Source organism: Thunnus thynnus, chromosome 16, assembly GCF_963924715.1.
Source record: "Thunnus thynnus chromosome 16, fThuThy2.1, whole genome shotgun sequence".
Taxonomy (NCBI): domain Eukaryota; kingdom Metazoa; phylum Chordata; class Actinopteri; order Scombriformes; family Scombridae; genus Thunnus; species Thunnus thynnus.
In genome coordinates, this window is record NC_089532.1 from 6,982,652 (window position 1) to 7,005,272 (window position 22,621).

A 22,621-nucleotide genomic window follows, 5' to 3' on the forward strand; every position below is an offset into this window, starting at 1 on the left:
AGTGGTCTTTTCAGATGCTAAAAGGAGGAGAGGGGGTGGTGGTGGGGGTGGTGGATGGGGTAGGGTAGGGTGGGATGGAGGAGGAGGAGAAGGAGGAGGAGGAGGAGGAGGAGGAGGGGTGTGTTGGGGGGTACCGGGGTGGGTGTGAGAAACAGACTGGGAGAGCCGATCACAACACAAAGGTGGAAAAAAAATTTTTACAGACACACACACACACAACTGAGAGGCGACGAGGATCCAGATTCAGCAGCGCGTCTGCAGGAGAGGAGACTGGCCGCCTCCTGCGCTCCGGCAGGCGGCAGACGCTTCAAATATCCCCGCGCTTCACCTTCATCCCGGTTACCGATGTTTCTTTCTACATTTCATTGAAGTTCATTTTTATAGTATTCACTTCAGCCCCAATCGTTTTAAACGTCCGGGTATCTGTAAGCATTTTCCCCCCATTCACAGTGTAAGAAAATCAATAGACGCGCTTATTTGCCACTAGTTATATTGAGCGAGAAAAAGGGGAAATTACGATGTGCACAACTGCAAAACAAACTGTCATCCTTCTTAGCACTTTTCTAGAGTCAGCACCGTACAGTAATAACTATATAATGAATACTGTGTAAAAAAAAAAATCGAAATGAGGAACAAAAAAGTAAAAAAAAACTAAAATGACAGAAAGGAAACAGAAATAGAAAAGAAAGACCAAAAAGGAGAAATGACTGGACAGAAAAACAGAAACCAGTGTGTCATCTAACCTATTTTGAAAGTCCAGTAAACTACAAGTAGCCTATTTTTCCCCACGTACAGTAAAATAAATAAATAAAAAAAAAAAAAATCAATAACTCAAGACATGCTTATTTGCCAATATTGAGTGAAAAGTGGGGAAATTAGTAATAAGACAGTAATACAGAAAAGACAGACAAGAAATATGCAAAAAAGATAAGAAAAAGAAAAGAAAATAAGTAAAAGGATAAATAAATAAATAATAAAAGGCAAATCAGAAATTTTAAAAACTGGTGAGATGAAGAAAGAAAGCAGCAAAGCAAATAGACAGATGTGATAAAAGAAAACATCATTTAGAAGGTTTGTTGTTATTTAAAGGAAATCTTTATTAATAAGTCAAACATTAGAAATACAAAATCCCGCCCTCCCCCCCTCCACACACACACACACACACACAAATCTAAAACTTTGTGAAAAAACTTTTTCAAAACAAATTACTCAAACCTTTTGAACACAGGTTACAGAAAGGAAAAATAATATTGACCCCCTCCCGACCCCCCCACCCATCTTTCTATCCAGTCCCTCAGAAGCTTCACTTTGCTGCCTGCTGGGCCTGACGGCGGAGCAGCACGTAGATCTTCTCTTTGATCCAGTCCTTGTTGTACGGCTGGTACGTCTGTGTGTCGGCGCGATACCTGAGGCAGCACGAGAAATTATATTAAGTTCTTTTGTCTCAGCTGCATAAACTATGTAGAATCTGCCTGGGAGATGCCATTTACTGAGAGACATGCAACACTTTCACACAGAGGAAAAAAAACATTTATCGAGTGAGAAACTTATTTTAGATTTCTCTCTTTGATTGAGCTAAAAAGTCGAATAAAGGTAAGAATAAATGACTACAAAGAGCAATGCTGTATCATATGGACATAGTGCAGTTTTGACAGAGAAAATCCAGATGTTGAGTCGTAAACTATCAAGAGAGCGTTTTTGTTAAGGATACTTCATCTTTTTTACTCTTGTAAAGTTTCTGATTACATTTTATACAAAGAGTGTGTCAATATTCCATTTCTAAAATGTCTGAAAACCTCATTCTGACATAGACAAATGTGTCTCTGGATGACAAACTGATTCCCACAGGCTTATATTTTTTAATCTTTCTGTATAGATTTAGACCATTTCTCAAACGTGTCCCTCCTCATATCTAGGGAGGCTCTCCCAGAGAGAGAGTATACATTAACAGGTAGACTCTGAGACACACCTGTCAACTTCCAACCAACAGCAGGAGACAGCAGTTAGGAGGAGCGTATTATACACACATCATCAATCACAAATTCATCTTAATAGTAATTCGATCCCAGTCGGATCTTCATCAGTTTGAACAAATATATTTTTTAAAAAAAGGATTTTTTATTTAAACAGACTTTTCCTACATTTTTTTGAACTGACAAAGAGCCGGCTGGGATTGGATTGTTGTCTATTAAAATAGATTTGTTTGCAGTTAGTGTGCAGGCACAACAAATGTTGTGTACCATTTTTAAAATAATCACATAAGATATTTTCCTGTTTTATTAGTTTTTACGTCACTTTACATTCCATAGTTTTGTCTAAAGCTGCTATGAAAAGGCAGTGTAGGGATAACACAAAGTGCATGACAAAAAATATTGTTTAAGTTGCTTTTATGGACTTTCTCAAAAATAAAGCCAGTGGAAACATCTCTGACACAATTCACTGAAGGTCAGGACACACTTACTTCAATTCCAAAAAAGTATAGCAGTATACACTACTAAAAGCATACACTATGGCTGTGCCATATGACGATATATATCGTGTGACGAGAGAAAATGTCTATCATTTCATATTATGCTCCATCGTTTATTTTGTTCCTTTTTGGCTTTTTACTAGCAAAAGTTTTATTGCACTTACAGTAACGTAACGAGTGTAGTTGTTGTCAAATTGAGTACTTGACCTGATTCACTGTCTCTGCTCTGCTGCGCTGTGTGTGCAGCTCACACACAGAGGGCTCAGCCCCGCCCATGATGAAACAGAGAACAGAGGAGAGTAGCGCGGCCGTAAATGACAGCAAAACACACTAGAAACTATGTTCATTTAGGTTATTCGGGTGCACTTTTTTCATTTCAGCTCAAAGTAGAGTGTCTACTCTTACTTATGGTTGCGCTACTGTCCTCTGTGGTTTACCGCGGGTGGGGCTGCACAGTTTTCATGTACTGAAGATTATGAAACTTACACCAAACAGCTGAGGTCAGCCAGGTCGTCGATGAAGTCAAACAGCTGGCTGATGTCATATGTTATTGATGGACTGTTGGGGTTCATTCTCTTTAAATGCTCCTCGTACATCTTGCACACACCTGTGCAGGCGACAGAAAATGTAAAAACTTTTTAACACTTTTCCCATCAATTTGTTGAAAATTTTTTAAAAAGAACATGATACATTTTCTTTGGACAGGACACCGATTTGATTTGATCCTTGCTGCTGATTGTTTTACTATTTCACTTTCAGTAAATTGTTGGCTGAGTTTGTAGTTAAATCTACATAAATCTATTTCTAGGTCATGATCGAACCAAACCATAAGCTGTATACCAACATCTGTCACTTAATGTGTATGAAAAATAGACTATATGTCATGTTACATGTATATTTATGAATGACTTCATAAATATTGAGGTAGTTGCCTGGTTTTATTCATACACACAACAACCATCATCATCTCCTCATGTGAGAACAGACAAGATGCATAAATGACCACAGTAATTATAAATAGATTAAACACAACCGTTTACCAATTCAGACTTGAGTCATATTGTGCTACAGAGATGAAGTCCATGTTGCAAAACTGCAGTTGTAACTTTTACAGAAATATGACTTGGAGCTTATTTAAACCCGAGACCAACGTGTAAAATTGCCGTCACATTTATCGAACAAGGTGCATGTCTGAATGTGACTCTTATTTGTGTTGCGATGGAGAGACAGGCAACAAAAGTGCTGAAGGTTACAAGAAAAACATACACAACAAAACCAAATAGGAGCAGAAATGTCATTTCATATCACTGGTAGATCAGTCTGTCAGAAGAGCAGAGCAAAAAAAAAAAAAAAAAAAAAAATCACAATTAGTTTACCTTCCATACACTCATTGACTGATTCATAATCAGCGTATGTTCTTCCCTCTGGCCTCTTGGTGGGCTGCACCAGCAGGATGGTGTGGGACTGAAAAACAAAACACACATGGTTAGACTGTATTTAAATAAATATCATCTGTTACACATCATGGAGGGAATCCCTTTCATGACCTGCTGGTCAAACAGCGGAGCACTTTCTGTTAGAGACTCCTTCAGCTCCGCTGTGACAAATAAACACTACAGGAAGTCATTCCTGCCAACTGCCATCAGTTTGTATAGTGACTCTTCTCTGTGTCAGTAGAGGGGAGACCTCTGACAGTGAAGACAGACTGCTCACCTGGACTTTTATTACATCATCCATCACATCTGTTATAACTCAGATTCATATTTTGATAATCTTTAAAGTACTGTCTGTATATACTGTTACATATGTATTTACTTTGCGTACATTATTTCTGTTTCAATGTACACTTAATTCTAACATCCATGGACAATCATGCACCTCACTACCATAGCATTACCCACCTGACTTGCACTAATGTACAGTGTACTATAGCATATTAACATCATTGAACAGTGCATGCTAAGCAAATAGTATATTATAGTTATGGTTACACACTCACTGGCCACTTCATTAGATACACCTGTGCAGTCAAATGCAGTCCAATACAACAGCTCTGCCATAAATTCTACATTTATGAAGCTTATACATTCTCGGTTTTTATTAACATTGTCAGAAAGGTGATAATTCTACTTTATATTTATTATTGAAGTCGTAGTGGGTGGTGGTGGTGTTCTGGAGTGTATTATATTGAAAACTGTTCCTAATATTTTGCCCTCCTCTTGTATGTTAATAGAGTGGACAAAATATTAGGAACACAAATATTAGCACTGCAAGCCTTTCTAAATCAATAGTCAGGTAAACAGACACATAGCTGATTCGTCATGCGATTTAATAGCTTGAATTAGCCAATATTGACCTACCTATGGGAAAAAGACAAAAAATGAACATATATAGCCACAGCAATTAGACTAACGTAGTGCTAAAAAGCAGTAAATCTGTCCTTTGTGTGTCTTTGGTTTGTTGCAAATGGGAGAAGTTGAATATTGGGCCTGATGCTCTGCTCCTGTTTGTGTTTACTGTTATAGTCACTTTAATTACTGTCAGAGTCACTTTATGTCCATTTGCTTACAGTTTAGTCACTTTACTTACTGTCATTGCACATTATTTTTGCACTGTGGAATTATTTAACAATCTCCATATGTACAGGAACTTGTAGTTCAAGTCTTTAGTTAATATATAGTGCAGCCACCTTTTCAAGCAAATTTTTATTGTTATAGGTCAACTTTTATTGTGTGTATTACTAATTTGTGTGTGTGTGTTTGTATGTGTGTGTGTGTGTATGCATCTTACTCAACTAGCTAGCTAGCTGCTCAACACATTCATGCTAACGTTAGCAGACAGCCTGCAAGCTTTTCAAACAGCTCTTCTGCTGAAATAAACCGTTAAAACTGACACTTTCCTTTAAACTTGAATGAACCCCGTGAAACATAGAAAGCTGTACAGTAAATATTATATCACAGTGTACTAACCATGCTTTTAACGGTCGCTTTTGAACGGTTTTCTTGGATCCTTGCCTCTTCAGGAGCGAGTTGACCTCTGTCACCGGAAGCACAACCAACCAAAGCTGAGGCTAATTTAATCTAGTTTGTAACGGTTTTGTTTTTGTTAATTTTAGTTTCCGGGCTGCTTTACGAGCTGAAATTGAGTCTGTGTATTCACATATAAACAGGTGTGGTTTATTGGAACTGACGTTGTGATTTGAGCGTAAACAAAAATAAACAAAATTAAAAATAAATCTCATACACAGTACGTTGATCGTGAACGCAACCCTCAGGAAGCAGTTAACGGCTGCGGCCGGATGTTCTGTGAGAAGACAGGAACAACAAAGAAGGGAAAGTGTCCGGGTTTAAAACCTACTTCGGACCACGCCAGAGTACAAAATCCAGGAAATTAACAACTGTCCACAGTAGGTAAGTTTCCTCTTTTAAGCCTGCTATTCAGGAACTATGTTAACTTTGAGCTGTGGCTGGTTATCTGACCTAACCGTTAGCTACCCGCCGCGGCCGCTGCCTGCTCTGCCGTTATGACATTATTGGCTAACTAGCCATTTTAGCGACTCGCTAATGATAAAATACCACTGTGAAGAATGAATACGGTTAGATAAATAACGTAACCGCCCTCTAACTACCTGCTACTTATCAAGAAGTGACATTAGCAGAAGCTCAAGAAAATAATAATAGTAATGTGAACGTTACTTCCCCGCAGGAGTAAATGATTGAAAATCTGTTGATCAGTATTTGTCACTCTAATATCCACATGGTGATCTCTAGCTGTATAATTTACTTAAAGTATAGGTTCACATTTTTTCAAGTCTGTCTAAAAACAGGTACCCAGATTTTCTTGCTGTAATCATTCCTCCTGTTCATACTGACCATTATGAGATCCCTTCATAATGCATTTACAATGGAAGTGATGGGGGACGAAATCCACAGTCCTCCTTCTGTGCAAAAATGTTTATCTGAAGCTAATATGAAGCTTCAGTTGTCCAAATAGCCACATCAAGTAGATATCTTTCAGTGTTACAGTCTTAATAGTGTCAAAGTCCCTCTTTTTGTTACTATACTTCCACCGCAGCTCAACAGGGAAACACTGTCCGAGGAAACACAAAGAGAGAATTTTATGCTAAGAAGACTGTAAATGTGGCAGATATCCACTTGATATGACTAACTCAGACTGCTGAAGCCTCATATATGCCTCAGTAACAATTTTAAATACATTTTTGTGGACTGTGTGGACACACTCTGGATTTTGGCCCCCATCAGTTACAGTGAAATTGCATTTAAAAGGGATCTTTAAATAGCCAGTATGAACAGAAGGACTGATTAACAGCAAGGAAAACCTCCTTCAGCGTTCATATGGGCACCTGACTGTTGTTTTAAGACACACTTGAAAAATTGTGAACCTACCCTTTAATGAATCAGGTGGTTGCTTTCATATTTTTTTAAAAACTATGTAAAGATTTTTCAAGTCTATCTTAATATAATACTCACATTCTCATATTTAAATTGAAATAGCTATTAGTCGCCGCCTGTCCATACTGAAGTGATCCCTTCCTGGTGCAAAGTCCACCATCCTCGTTCAGTGCAAAATGCATTTTAAAGTATACAAGACTTCAACTGTCTGACTTTGACAAATCAAGTTGATATCTCCCAAATGTACAACCTCTGTGTTACTATCCGTCTGCTGCAGCTCAGCCAGGAAACACAAAGTGTTTGTGAATTTCCCACCAAAAAGACTTTAACTGCGGAACATACTCATTTTATTTGTCTAATTCAGACTGCCAAGACCTAATTTTAACTTCAGCTGAACTTTACAGTACATTTTTGCTGACTGATTATGCAATGTGAATGTTGTTCCTCATCTCCTACAGTGGTGTCATGATAGTCACAGATCACGTCACAGCCAGTGTGGATAAGATGAATGGTTACAGCATCCAATATCTCATTCATTGTACACATGGGCATGTGAATATTGCATTAAAATAGATGGTGCACAGTTATATCTTTGTTGTACCCATTTTGTGTGTCATAATATTGTCTCCTATTTTCTATCATCAGGGCAAAAGACTTTGGTGTGCATGTGAGGACAAGTGTCAGCCAAGCCAACCATGGCGAGCAATGCAGAGGATATTGAGAACAATATGGTCAGTATGTCACAGTGGTTCTGTATCTCTGTACTTGTATTGAGTAAGGATTGCCTAACATTTTAGTGCAACCAAGGGTTTTGGTGGCAAGTGCATGATGAAAGAGCCATCTGTTTCTTAGTCAGTGTCTGACATCACAACTGGAGATATTTTAGTCTGATATTTTGGTTTTGTTTGGCCTTTCATTCTGTAAATTACCCTGGACAGGACGATTATGTTCTAATAAGTAGTGACGCACACAAGAACAAATTCTTTAGACTTTGAATCTCTGAGGCAGGAACTTTAGGAAGTGTGACACTTTCCTCCCTACCTTTTGATTTACTGTAAATAAAGGTGTGGCCTCCCTTACCTAGTGGAGGAGTCAAAGTCCCCCTTTACTGTCACAGTCCCTACTTAATAACCCTAATCCTTGTCCAATGTTCTAACAGTTTTCTTTCTCAGTGCATGTACAGAACAACAACATTTCTCTGTCTTGGGAAACTACAAAGCATTTAATTTCTGCCTTGACCAAGAAATTATGATCAGTCAGCTAGATCATAGATGAGGTCAGACAGCTTAGTCAGTCCAGTTACGGTCTTTTAACACAGATTTTGATATACTACTATACTATTACCTCCCTCAGTAACTGTATCCAAAAGTAGTCTTTATCTCTTTTGTCCTTGGGACCAACACTGGCTGTCTTCCCAGGCCTGAGAAACAATGCTGCGCACCACAGAGTGAGGTCATTTTGTACAGCAGCCTGTTTAAGAGCTGTGGCAGCTTTTCCTATTCAGAACAGTCTCTGGAGATGCTTCCTGTCTTCATTTCTGTGTACTCTGTGAGATTGCTTCATGTCTGCGCTGCTGCATGTCTTGACTCGCCTGGCAGCTTGACAGTTTTAGTTCAGTCTCCTTGATTTTCCTCCTTTATTTTGTCCTGACGGGACAGATCCTCGGGGTGAGTGGGAACCAGCGCTGTGTTGTTATCCTTGGAGGAACTGGGCTAGCGTGTGTAAATGTGCCAGTTAAGCTCTGAAAGGAAAACACAAAGAGCCTGATAACAGTTTGCTGCAATGTTTGTCCAATTTGTTGGCATTTTTGCCAACAAAAACATAATGAGTTGAGTGTAGTTGATCTGATAATATGATGGATATGCTTATCTAGAACTTGTAGAGAAAGTAGATTATTATTAATGTGGCAAATTCCCATGTCAGATTTTTCAAAATCTCTGGTTCTCATGCTCACATGGCCTCCAAATCTAGAATTTATAGACAAAATTGCAATAGTAGTGGATGCCCTGGTGGCCTATGGCAATGACCATCAGCCAAGAGCCACAACATCCCAGGGTCAATTCTGGCCAGGGACCTTAATGTCATTCCCTATCTTTCTCCCATTGGTTCCTGTGTTGTCTGTACTATCAGTCCTCCAAATTGAGGCATAAAATGACCCATAAATACTGTTCGTAGTAAGGAGTGACTGGGGAGACAGAGAGGGATGACAAGTGATGAAGATTCCTACCCAGAATTGAAACAGGAACATTACAGCTACATTTTATGTGTATTACACCTCAGGTCCATCAGGACCAAACATGTTCATATTTTATCAGTTGTTGTGACTGTACTGAACCATGCCATGATAACAGGCGTTAGACCTGTAACTAACAGTTATTTTCATCATCGATTAATCATTTTGTCTATAAAATGTCAGAAATTAGTGAAAATTTATGGTTACAATTTTCCACAATTGAAAGGTGACGTCTTCAAATATCTTGTTTTGTCCGACCAACAGTCAAAAAGATATTCAGTTAACTATCATGCATGACAAAAAAAAGAGACATATCGAGGTAGAAATATGCTTTTTATACCATATTTCTCTACACCACTATTCTACAAAGTCCTGTACATTGAGGGTACATGTACAAACATATAATTCTTCTGACATTTATGTCTCCCACACTGACAGGAACAACAGGAGACCAATACGGCCCCAGAACCCACTCAGCAACCCCAAGAGGCTGGAGGGACCAGAGCTCGTTCCAGGGGAGGCTCAGGAGCTGGAGGAGGTGGAGGCGATGGTGGTGGGGGCGGCGGCGGCGGCGGCAGCAGCGGGCCGGAGCAGAACGGGCAGCCGCCCGCCGCTCGGCCTCCTCGTGTGGTGGAGACCGAGGACGATGAGGACGAGGAGCTGACCTTGAAATATGGAGCCAAGCACGTCATCATGCTGTTCGTGCCCGTGACCCTCTGCATGGTAGTCGTTGTGGCGACCATAAAGTCTGTCAGCTTCTACACCCAGAATGACGGGCAGAGATTGTGAGTGTTATGACCCTTATCAAACAGATTGTGATAGATGGGGAAATAGGGCGGGACTCCAGCCAGATTCAAAGCTCATTTGATCTCATTTGAATGAAATGTAATGTAGCTGCAGTGCCACTAGGTGGAGTTAGTATATCATACCCACATAGTTTGAATACCAAGACAATACTGTAATTGCATAAGATCATTAAAGCAGAGACTGAGTCAGGCTCAGAGCACATAAACTTGACATTTTAAATCTTAAGCCAGAGCAATCTAAAAGCCCTGTAATAGCAGAGTGAACATAAATGGCACTAACATTGAAGGCAACCAGTTGTAATAATTAAAGCCACTGCACACAGAAAATATATTTTAATGTGTTATTAGACCTGTAAAATGACACGATACAGTGAGCTCAATAAGTTAATGTTTTCTTTACTGTATTAATTATATATTTTCTATACTTTGACTTTCTGTTTCTTTGTCTCAGATGTGTCTTTGTAATGTATCCTTGAATTTTAACCCCCAGGATCTACACACCCTTCCCTGAAGACACAGACACAGTAGCACAAAGAGCCCTCAACTCCATCCTGAACGCCACCATCATGATCACTGTGATCATCGTCATGACTTTGGTGCTGGTGCTGTTATACAAATACCGTTGCTACAAGGTATGTGTTACCACTTGTCACGTCACGCCGCACCACACGTGCTGTTGTCCTATTCAGTGCAGACCTAAGGTGACTGAGATAACAATGTTTGAAGTTTGTTTTAACGTGATTTAAATTGGTAGATCTGGCTGATATTCAACCACAGAATGTGGAAATGTGTCTCCTCGTGATAACAACAAAACTCCAGGAAGTCAATGCTGCCAGCCAAGAAATAGTCCACAAATCTCCCCATAAACCCACACACTTTTTATACAGATTAAACAAATAAGATAATTAGTGAGCTGTAGAGGTGCTTAAAGGTGGATATTGTTACCTTTGAACTAAGCCAGGCTAGCAGTTTCCCCCTGTTTCCAGTCTTTGTGCTAAGCGAAGCTAACCAACAGCTGGCAGAAGCTTCATATTTACCATACAGATGTGAGAGTGGTATCTCTTGACAAGAAAATGAATAGACATATTTCCCAAAAAGTCAAACTATTCCTTTAAGAGGCTCCTTAACCCTTTTTAATATGTCATTAGTCAGGTTTCAGTGGAGACATTTTTGCTCTCATTGATGCACCTAGAAAGTTTTTTAATTTCTGCCAAGAACAAGATTCCAAAGAAATCATCTATTGCGTCACTTTTATAGCGTGAAAATAGTCACGTTAAAGGGTACTTAAGGCCCTGTACACTTTGTGTTCTTCTGAATCATTACACCTCTTAGGTGGGGTTTTGCTGGGAATTACCTTATGTAACCAAACTCCATGTACTAATAGTTTTAACAGCATGCGCTCTGACTTGCTGAACACAGGTGAACTTATTAATAAATATGGCTGCATTCCATATAGGTGTGCCAGTTTCATGGCCCTCTTATTCTGCACGTTGGTACATTGGGGCACATGGTTTACTGGAACATTCCAGTGGAACAGAGCCATCATAATGTCATTAGTTCCACCTGTGCTTTACCTGCTACAACTGTGACCCTGCTGTGAGAAGGGTCTGTAAGAACAATAGAGTTGTGTAAGTTGTTCTACCCTAACAGGTGCAAAAAAAACTGAATTCAGCCCAGAAATAGTCAAGAAAATGTTAATTTGACTGTGTATATTTGATTAATAAAAAACACCAAAAACCCAGACTCAAATTCTTGCTTAAACCAGACATACACGGCACCAGACAGGTGGAGCTGAGCACATCAGGACAATGGATTTTCACTTTGTCCAAACTCTTGTGATCATTGTATTGCCCTTTGTGGTAAAACCCCACCCATCTGGTAGTCTTGGTAGTAACAAGTATTTGCGAGTACTGATTTGTTGAAACAGAAGTCTGATCTTTGCCTTCACAGGTGATCCAAGGCTGGCTCTTCCTCTCCTCCCTCCTCTTGCTGTTCTTCTTCTCCTACATCTACCTCAAGTAAGCCACACCTCAACTTTTTATGCCATTTCCATGCTTTCCTTACATTCTCGTAAAACCCAAGTTGTCTAATTTATATTAGAGTCTTTCCAGGTATTTCTGACATGTGATGTATCTGATCTGTCCAACAGAGAGGTTTTCAAGACCTACAATGTGGCAATGGACTATTTCACTTTGGCAATAATAATTTGGAACTTCGGAGTGGTGGGCATGATGTGCATTCACTGGAAAGGACCGCTGCGGCTCCAGCAGGCTTACCTCATCATGATCAGCGCCCTCATGGCCCTGGTTTTCATCAAGTACCTGCCAGAGTGGACCGCCTGGCTCATATTAGCTGTCATATCTGTCTACGGTAAATCCTCTCCGCTCCGTTTTGCTCTGACTTCTGTGTGCTTTTAGGGAAGAAAGCTGATCTCCTTACTCAACCTTTGATGATGTTTTTTTGAGCAGCAAAGTTCAGTCATCTGGTTCCTTTTTGCAGTTGTATTCCATAACAGGACGACAGTGTTTGAGGAAGACAGAGATGGAGACAGAGAGGAAAATTAAAAATATGTAATGTAACCATCATTATTTTAAGATAGTAAATTTAGATTTGATGAACATACTTTTTTTTTTTTTTTTTTAGAGAAAAAGTAAGAACATGTTAGCAGTATAACCTTTTCTAGCATAAAACTTTTTAACAGAAACACACTCTGTATGTGTAACTATGATGTATATACCATACTCAACAGTATGTATGCAATAAAGAGTGGCAGATATCATCATTGGTGTGCTAAAAGGAAGGATGTGTCTCAAGATCTCAAACCTTTACACAGATATTTAATGTTATGTGTGCTAAAAGACAAGTCTATGAGGAAAGGAAGTCTGAGGGTGACTGGGTTATGCTGAACTTAAGACTGCCACTCTGCCAGCGAAAACAGTGGCCCATTTCCTGTAAGGTGCTTTCTTACCGATATCTTGAGTGCAGAAGTGGTTGCTCAAACTGGGGACAAATCATAATAATAGAGACCAATAATTGTAGGTGTTTGATTTTACTTCACACACTAGAGAGGTGTGTTTAATGAGAGCAGTTCATGTATAGAAGATGTATCAATCATGGAGAGATTTTGGATTCGTGTTCAAAGAATCCAAAATTTTTCCGCACTTGTAAATTACCAGTAAATGAAATGTACTTGCTAAAAAATAACTTAATTGACCAATAGAATTGACTTACAGTTTGCAGATGTTCAGATACTACCACTTAAGTACATTTAAATTATTCAGTTTTTCTTCTTTTGTCTCTGGGTCAGAGACAGTGTACACAAAGTCAAAAGATGGAGAATAACTAGTGGGTTCACATTATGATGTATCTCAAAGAGTTGCCAGTTAGTGTGGCAGTGACTTTACCTGACATCAGTTTCCTTATCTAAGAAGAAATATTTAACAGATATTGATTGATTTTTAGATCCTGGTCTAGAGTTATTCTGTCATATACGCAAAACTTTATTGGAGTTATTTCATTAAAAAGTAAGTAAACAGACAGTTAATAGCCACATTATTCTTTTTAACGCAATCAAACTTGTAGACGGGCTCTCTACTCCAAAAACTGTGTTTTCACTCAGTCTCTTCCTCTGATTATCACAGATGTTATGTCAGGGTGCTGGTTTTGGTTTCTCAAAGAGTCTTCTGTTTGGTGGCTAAAATCCCTTGTCTGGCCTCTGTCTTCTTTCCTCTCACAGATCTGTTAGCGGTGCTCTGTCCCAAAGGGCCTCTGAGGATCCTAGTGGAGACGGCTCAGGAGAGGAACGAACCCATCTTTCCAGCTCTCATCTACTCTTGTAAGATGGACTCTGGTTACACACTTCACACTTCCTGTTCTTTTAGCACAGACTCTTCAATAACCTTCAGCACAGTCACTTGAATGGACACTTCAACTATTTTCAGTGCTCATAAATATACTCAAATTTAAACATTTTTCAGCACATTCACTTCAACTGTCTTCCCTTTAACTTTTGGCTCTTATTATACTGCAACTTCAACTCCTCTTAGTAATTCAACTTAAGATCAAACTTGTAAGATGGATACTGATTAAACATCTACATTTAGTTACATCTTATAGTAATAAAACAGAAGTGAGGTGAAGAAACTCTTGACATTGCCGAACAAAATTTAAAGAAAACATACAGTAGCTAGAAGCTCTTGACTTCAACTGACACTTCAACTCCATTCAGTGCTTCTACTTCAACTGACATTTTAACTGCTTTATGTGCTTCAGATATCACAAGCTGCTCCAAGTGGTTAGACATCAACTGACACTTCAGCTCATTTCAACTGCTTTAAGTGTTTTCACTTCAACTGACTCATCAACTCTCAGCATTTACACTGTTTCACTCTTCAACCCCCATTCAGCGCATTCATTTCAGCTGACACTTCATGTTCTTTTAGCACTTTCACTTTAAGTGACTCTTCGGTTACTTTCAGCACAGTCACTTGAAATGACACTTGATCTCTTTTCAGTCTTTTTTTTTTTTTTCAGCACAGTCACTGTCTTTCCTTAAACCTTTGGTGCCTCCATTAAACTGCCACTTCAACATCTTTCAGTGTTTCCATTAAACTGCCACTTCAACTCATTTTAGTAATTCACCATAACATCTAACTTAATTTCTAATCAGTGCTTCAACTTCAGCTGTTACTGCCATGCAGTTACAGAACACACTTGAATTTTGTCCAAATTTATTTGATGCAAACAAACTTTTTGACCTTGAAACCTCCTAATATTTTGATTCTTTCACTTCTTCCCCAGCTACAATGGTGTGGCTCGTCAACATGGCAGACACCGACAGGCCAAAAAGGAACTCGACAGAAGCAGCTTCACCTCAACCGGAGACTCATGAAGGTGAGTGAGGTGTCAGACAGTCTGCCATCGGGACTGTGTGGTCACTCCTCTAAAACACTGATTCAAACAGTGTGATGTGTTGTTTAGTCTGACTGGTGTCACTTTGTCTGCAGCCGTGGCGTCTCCGGCTCCCTCCAGTCCGTCACAGGACGACGGAGGCTTCACCCCATCCTGGATCAGCCACCAGGAGCACCAGCTGGGAACACTCCAGTCAACTGATGATAGCAGACGTGAGATCCAGCAGATGCCCTCCGCTCGTCCTGTTGAAGACGACGACGAGGAGAGTGAGTGCTAACAGTAGCTGACGTTTGTACCCAAACAAAAACGCCTGGTGTTTGGAAGAGTACACGATGGGAATGCAAACATGTGACCTTTTCTAACATTTGTTTTTCTGACGGGTAATCACAGCTTTACAGGTGAATTATTCTGAACATTGTAGATAATTAGATTATTATTTTCAGCTTAATTTTAGTAATTCACTTCAGAGCTGCAACGATTAGTCAATTGAAAGTCAATCAAAAGTCCTGCCCTGTGCAGTAGCCCAGCATAGATCATACCAGTTAAATACCAGTTTAGATTCAAAGTTATGACAGATGCAAAGAGATCAGATCTCTTTGATCCATTCAGTCATCTCTGTCATCAGTTAATTAGGCCTTTCATAAAGCCAGACAACAATCAGTGCCAGCAGCCCTTTAAAACACATCATCTCACAACAGTTCGATGGATAATGAAAACTAAATTTCAGCACTACATACTGTCCATTGTTTGACTTATTGAATAGTTTAGCACAGAGTGAAGCGAATGAAAGGTGTAGAATATTCTTGCTGTGCTGTGACAACCATGAACCTCATAAATGTCGACTTTTTATAAGAGAGAAAAACAGTTTTTTATGAAAAAGAAAAACAACTTCTTTTCAGTTTTGTGACAATGTATTTTTCAGAAATCTTCAATGAGATTTTATGTGTTCATGTAACATCGGAAGAAGGAGAAGTTTCAAAACCCATAAAGTTTCAGTACTTCAGTTTATCACAAATCAGGAGATGCATGGTTTTTAATGGACAGTGAAGCCATCAGGTCACTGTGTTTCACATGGGTTTTATATTGATCTATTGTAGATTAATAAAAACGCTCTTAAAATAATATTAATAGATAAATAAATAGAAGAGAAGAAAAGAAAAGTAAAAATGTAAAATTAAATCAGGGCCAAATACTTAAACTCCTGATCCAGATTGGGCCATGTACATTAAAAAATATCATATTAATTATTGATATTAATATTATTAATTGAATGCTTCATCTTTAATGTGTTTGCAATTGAATGTTTTGTAGTTTAATGTTCATAATCAAAATGGAAGCTAATGCTTTCTTATACAACTGCCTGTCCTTCAATCTATCTCTATACACAATTAAAAATCACTATCATCTATTGGGAGGAAAACTGGCAAATATTGTCATATCATAAAATATGAGGGCAGTACATAATGATCATTTTAGAATTAGATGCCAGCCCCAATATGAAGCTGAGCTCTATAATTCAAACTTGTGAATTCCCAGATTGTCTGACTGCCTCTTCTCAGTGTATAATCATCTTTCAGTTCCCTCTTCTCTGAACACATAAAACATTTTAAGAATGTTTTTTATGTGTTCCCTTTTCTGAAATTAGTATGTATGTGAATACAACTTTATGTTTTGGCTGCAGACTGTTTTTAGTCAGAGCAGATTAGGAAGTGATTATTTATGGCAATTGCTAGGTTTCATGTTTGTACTATTTGGGGGCCCGCACGCTTTCTAACTTAAAGCTTCAGTAAATATGGGGTCGGAGCTCTTGTTTGTACTGTAATTACAGTTGAGAAAAGATTTCTATGGGGGTTGGAGGGCGTGGAGCTGAAGAGAATCTCTTGTTTGAATTGACTCCACCTTAAATGTGGTGTCCTCCTGTGTTCTCAGGGGGCGTCAAGCTGGGGCTGGGAGACTTCATCTTCTACAGCATGCTGGTGGGAAAGGCCTCGGCTGCAGCCAGCGGCGACTGGAACACCACGCTCGCTTGCTTCGTAGCTATCCTCATTGTGAGTAACCGCAGCTGCTTATTTTGGTGTCAAGCTTGAGTCACCGCAAACCTCATCTCTGTCTCTCAGCACAATATCTAACCCCACTTTATGGGAACCACTTGATTGTGTAATAGGCCCCTTTTTTTTCCCTTCATAGCTGATTTTGTTTGGTACACAATCTTGCAATGTGCGCTTTCCTCTGTGTTTTATTTTGGCTCTCTGCTCCCACAGGGCCTGTGTCTGACCTTGCTGCTCCTCGCCATCTTCAAGAAAGCACTCCCCGCTCTGCCCATCTCCATTTTTTTCGGCCTGGTCTTCTACTTCGCCACAGACAACTTGGTACGGCCCTTCATGGACAAGCTGGCGCTACACCAGTTCTACATTTAGCAGGATGCTGCCCTGATAACCCTCACCCACATAGCTCTCCGGCCAACAACACGAGAGCGGTCCCTTTACAGCTGGGGAACAAAGGGCGATGTAGGCGCCTCTCCTGCCCCCACATCCCCTCCTAAGGACTCATGATGCTGGGACACAAGTTGTTTTTGTTCTGCCTTTCTTTCTGGCGCCAAGGGAGGGTATTCCCCACCAACAGCTGTCCTTAAATATTTTATTTTTATTTTAAACCAAGAAGTGACATTTCTCTAATCTGAGGCAGTTCCGCTGCACCAGTCCGAGGGAAGATCACTCGACTTGGGACCCCATCATCACATTGTTTGTTGATCACCGGTCTCAGGCAAAATCCAAACTAGGAGAAGTTAGTGGGAATATTTTACCTTTATTTATCCAGGGAAGCATTACAGGAGCTCGTCTGCTCTTTTTGTTTTCAGCAGCGCCCTGCTTCACATCCACACACTTTCATATCTGAGAGCTGCCCAGTCCAACCACAGTATCCTACTGTCGACCACTGAGCAGCTCTACTGGAGCAACTGGGGCTTCACAGCAGGTGCCTTGCTCAGGGACACCTTGACGGTAGCTGTTGAGGAACGTGAGACGGCTTCACTGAGTCTCCCTTCAAAGACTTAAATCAAACATCTTTCCAGTCGCAAGTCCATTTTTATGACTTGTGAGCTACCAGCGCCCCCCAAACTTAATAGAAGATTAAAAAGCCTTCATCAAACTAGTGGACACTCTATGATGATATTGATAATAGATTGGTAAATGTGTAGTGTGATTGTGTATGAGCTGTCAGTCACCAGAGCGTGCTTTCCTCACCGCTGTCAAGAATGGTTAGTTTTTTTTCTTCCCCCACTTTAGACACGCTGAAGCTCTGAAGTCGGAGCGAGTGAAGCCCAGAAGGTTTTTTTTGCTGAACTGGAAGTTTTGAACATGTTGAAACATTTCTCGTCTCTAGAATTTAAAAAAACAAAAACAAAAAAAAAAAACAGAGTGCTATTGTGACACCAAATCATCAGAGATTTCACCATTCACCACATTCTCAGCCCTTTATTCTTACCTTAAGTCACATTTAAACTCACAGCGGAGGCCTGAAGAGGTCAAACGGTCACACACTCACACTGACACATTCACACCTGAGACTTGCCTGCCATGTACTGTCAGCCACTGAGCAGTTCTGCTGGAGCAGTTGGAGGTTCAGTGCCTTGCTCAAGGGCATTTCAGTAGTAGTTGTAGTCGTTGTCGTTATTGTGGGACAGAAATGTGCTTTTCATTCTCTTCCCTGACAGAGATTTTTTAGTTTAAGGTTGTTTTTTTTTTTTTTTAATCTGTCCAGGGATCATAACCTGTGATCATTTGGTCACAAACTCTGAACCTTTAGGCTAAACTGCCCCCATGATGCTCGCCTGGTGCTGTCTGGAACTATGCTACATCAAACACTAGAATTATTTCTACTATACATACACAGATACTGTTGTGATTTTTTTTCAGGATATGCAGAAGAGAAACATTGTACTTTTTGAATCATGGGAATACGTGATAACAGGGTTCCTACACAGATCAGGAAAACTAACTTACTTTTTTTTTTTTTTTTTTTTTTAATCAAATTGAAAAGGAACCAAAAAGTTAAATCAAGGTAACAAAGTGAAAGTCTGATCTTGAATAATGAAATGTGTAGGAACCTGAACTTGGTGGTTTCTCAGATGAGATAATGCTGTCTAGTGGAGGAGGACGAGCTGCACTGATTGCTCTTATGTTGTTGCACTCAAATTTCATGCTTGCAGAGAAGAAACCAAGAGGGAACAATATAATAATATTTGTTCTGAGACTGTTTTTATTTTCCCTTTTTTTTTTTTTTTTTTTTCTTTTTAGGGAATATGTTGGGTGACTGGCTTTTTTCTGTCCTTCACATGCATAATATGTGTGTTATGCAAGGTTATTCAATTCAGATTTTGTTCTTTTTTTAATAAATAATGAAACTGACAATATCTTTTTTGTTGTTTATTTTATTGAGTCTAACTCACAGATTCTCACGTGTTTTTTCTCAGACTGCGCAGCCAGTTTGGACCGCATACAGTATATAGCACTTAAAGTGATAATCTATGAAATTATAGTTTGGTTTGGTTTTTTTGCTGCATCTCTGATGCCAAGTGGTGACTGTGTTGGTTTTTTTACTCTGCACCAACCAGTTATAAACTACCAATCAAAATATGAGCACTCACAGTACCGTGACATCTTTGCATTTTATTTTCTACTTCTAAACTTTGTGTTTCTGCATATGTCACACGTCTTTTTTTCTTCAGCCATATGACTCTCACTGCTCACGCTGCAAGATTACAGATTTTTACATCAGCAAATTTAAGGATTTTCATAAACTTTGCCCCAAACTAAATGCTTAACCTTGGTTAGTGTGGCTCGGTGCTGGTGATGGATGTCACACAGCACAATAAGGTACTCAGAGATGCCTTACACAGAGGAAAAAGAAGAAAAAAAGCTATAAAAATATTACAAGTAAATTAAGAAGCAGGGGGCATTAAATCAAACATAAAGCAGCTCTAAAAGGATGAGCTTTGAGCGTTTTTTTTTTTTGAATGTGGACAGTTTGGAAGAGCTCAATGCAGAGGTGATGCTCCTCCTGCAAGTTCTTGGTCACACATATCCATCACAGCAGTCTTTTGTTTTTGTTGTTGTTTTTTTAGACAGTGGTGGAAGAAGTATTCAGATCCTTTACTTAACCAATACAATCATGTAAAAATACTCCATTACAGATTAAAGTCCTGCATTCAAAATTCAACTTCAGAAAAAGTATTATTAGTAAAACTGTACTAATATCAGAAGTATAAGTACTCTTTATGCTGCTGAATGGGGCCTATAACGTTGTTTTGGATTAAGCAAAAGAATATAAGAACAATAAAAATATAAACAAGACTAAAAAAGACAAGTAAAATTTACAGAATTACAGAATTACAAAAATTTGATTAAAAAAAGGGGCATTGAAAAGGTAACATAAAGGATAAAAAGAAGTGCAGCTTTAAAAAATTTTCAGTTAAAAGCCATTAAAGAAAGGAAACCAGTTCTTGACTAAATGTATTTAGTTACATTCCACGGCTTAATGCTCGATATACGGCACAAACTAACAGATAAAGCTGTGTGATGTGAGCTTTTTCTTCTGTGATACTGTGCTAATCTCTCTTTTCATTTGCCCCACACACACAGAGGTCAGAGGTCAGCGCCCCTGGCGTGCTGGTTTAACAGTTCAACACAGTAACAAAACGCTTTTTTCTCTCCCGCTTTGTTTGCACTGATTTCCAGCGAACAAACCCTCCCGGGAATTGACGCAAAGCATCCCTGCAGACGGTGGGAACATTGTGGAAATTCCTCGGCGTGCTGGTACACTGACATCCTGCGCTCGCCGTCCCTCGATGCCAACTGGCTGACAGGCGCGGTTGGCACGTTGCCCAGAGCGCTGGACGCATTAGCTATCACCATGGGGACCGTTTGGCCTCGCTGGCTGGGACAGTAGCACAGTATGGCAGTTTACCCAGAATGTTTAGCCTCATACTGCGACTTACCTAACAAACCTTCATTGAGGCCTCATTGTGGCATGGTGAGTTCAGCTGGTGAACAACTAGAGTTAATTCCATAAAGCTTCTCTTGCATCAATTCCAGACACCTGCTCTGTTCAGATTAGGTTGCACCATGCAAGGCTGCTTTCCCCAGATAAGATTAACCCTTCCTCATGATTTAATTTTCTCCGAATGATGAGGAATTACTGCTCACAGGAAGTTGTACTCACTGTTTCTCTGCTTGCAGATGTTAAATTAGATGTCATATTTCTCTTTCTAGGGCTTTGATCCTGTTTGTTGACGAGTGGATGAGACTACAGAGTGAACTGATGCAATCTGTCAATCGCTGTCATCCTCTGTATGGAGGGGACTTAGACAGGAGACTGTGTGACTGTGTGTCACACCTGTGTGCGTTAAAGGTTTCCCAGGATAGCTCTACTAAGGGGATTACCGTACAGGAGGGATGACTTCACCATGTGAGACATGAAAGGAATTGAGGATTAGACTTCAATAATCGCTCCAGACGGCCAACAAGTGCAGACACTTAACGACACAGGAGAAAGGAAACACAGCTTGAGCAAGAACAAGAGCAAGAGTACCGTAAAGGTGAATTTAAAAAATCAGAGAAGATGTCAAAGGACAAGCTGGAGAGCCTGGTGAAGCGCATGGAGGAGACTCTGTCGGAGATGGAGCAGTTGAAGATGCACTGCGGGAAGCAGAGCGAGGAGCTGAGCCAGCTGGTGGTGGAGCTCCGGAGAGAGAACCAGGAGCTGGTGGAGAAGTACAATCAGCTTGCTGTGGAGATGAAGGAGGCGAAAGAGATTATAGAACAGTTACAAGACACAAAGTATGCCTTTAACGCGAAGGAGAGGCAGGCGCAGAAGCTCAGCCGGCAGCTCTGAAGGCCCCGAAAGGAGGATGAAAATGTGACTGTAGGTGGATGTGACCTGGGTGTAACAGAATCGTGGAGGAAAACAAGGCTGGACAAAGTGGATGGAAAAACCAGCTTATTGCAGAAGATTTTTAAAGACTGGGTGGGCATGAAGGCTAAACTGGGCACAGTTGTTTTCTTAAACATATAGGAAGTGTGTTTTTTTCTGTCTGCATATGTGTACATTTTAGGTCCAGAGGGGATGGATGCAATGCTTAGTAATTTGAATGTTAACTTAAATCCTGTGGCTTAGGGCTCCTTTTAAAGCCGTGGCTAGATTTAATGACCAGGAATCAAAACTGGAGGTCTCACATGGAAATGTGGTCCATAAGTGGGCAAAGTTGACGCACAAGGCATTGTGCTCATAAAACAACAACACGCCTGAGAGCTGCACTCCACCTGTAAAGATTTTATTTGATGACAGCCCCTGGGTATTATTTTATGTTGTTCAGTGACCATAAGAAGTGGGTGGTCACCTATTTTTGGTCTTTGTAGAATCAAAGTGCTAAAAATACCTGATTATCCCTTCCTGCCCTCAACTGTGTGAGATGTGAGATTTGAAGGTGCTTCGCTCCACACCGGATCACAGCCCATAGAAAAACAGAGCAAATGCAGCTTACTGTGTATTATTCATGTACCACAATAAAGTACTTCTGTTATCCTGCATCAGGTTTCTGAAACTCACACTTACTCACGTTGAAGTAGCAAGACTAGAGTTGAGGTTTGATGGGATTTTACTGAACCTGAATTCTGTATCGAATCCTCTTATCAAATCTGAATCTTCTTTAATCTTGTTTTGAGTTTAGTTTAACTTTTTAGCAAGAAATTATAGGAACTTAAAATTACTAAGAAAACAAAGACATAACACT

At 39.8% G+C, this 22,621-nt stretch overlaps 2 protein-coding genes across 3 annotated transcripts; one reads left to right on the plus strand and one right to left on the minus strand.

Moving 5' to 3' along the window:
- Positions 1–1,248: 1,248 nt before the first annotated feature.
- LOC137199439 (enhancer of rudimentary homolog) lies at positions 1,249–5,564 on the minus strand. Its single transcript, XM_067613744.1, has 4 exons — positions 5,440–5,564; positions 3,847–3,934; positions 2,957–3,077; positions 1,249–1,406 (listed from the first exon to the last, which is right to left on the minus strand). The coding sequence occupies exons 1-4, from the start codon at positions 5,440–5,442 to the stop codon at positions 1,304–1,306; spliced, it is 315 nt and encodes a 104-aa protein (XP_067469845.1). The 5' UTR covers positions 5,443–5,564; the 3' UTR covers positions 1,249–1,303.
- Positions 5,565–5,735: 171 nt separating this feature from the next.
- Positions 5,736–18,880, plus strand: psen1 (presenilin 1). Of its 2 annotated transcripts, none has more exons than XM_067613742.1 (11): positions 5,736–5,880; positions 7,528–7,613; positions 9,554–9,900; positions 10,412–10,553; positions 11,872–11,939; positions 12,071–12,291; positions 13,658–13,756; positions 14,722–14,814; positions 14,928–15,098; positions 16,762–16,880; positions 17,094–18,880. In XM_067613742.1, the coding sequence occupies exons 2-11, from the start codon at positions 7,578–7,580 to the stop codon at positions 17,247–17,249; spliced, it is 1,452 nt and encodes a 483-aa protein (XP_067469843.1). In that variant the 5' UTR covers positions 5,736–5,880; positions 7,528–7,577; the 3' UTR covers positions 17,250–18,880. The 2 variants fall into 2 exon arrangements, with proteins under 2 accessions (XP_067469843.1, XP_067469844.1); XM_067613743.1 differs by having other exon boundaries at positions 5,740–5,876.
- Positions 18,881–22,621: the final 3,741 nt, after the last annotated feature.

Coding starts and splice junctions, on each gene's coding strand:
- psen1 (XM_067613742.1), top strand. CDS start 7,578: ATGGCGAGCAATGCAGAGGATATTGAGAACAATATG. Junction 10,554..11,871: donor ACAAATACCGTTGCTACAAG/GTATGTGTTACC, acceptor TTGCCTTCACAG/GTGATCCAAGGCTGGCTCTT. Junction 13,757..14,721: donor TCCAGCTCTCATCTACTCTT/GTAAGATGGACT, acceptor CTTCTTCCCCAG/CTACAATGGTGTGGCTCGTC.
- LOC137199439 (XM_067613744.1), bottom strand. Junction 3,078..3,846: donor AGTCAATGAGTGTATGGAAG/GTAAACTAATTG, acceptor TCGCCTGCACAG/GTGTGTGCAAGATGTACGAG. Junction 1,407..2,956: donor GCTGACCTCAGCTGTTTGGT/GTAAGTTTCATA, acceptor GTGCTGCCTCAG/GTATCGCGCCGACACACAGA.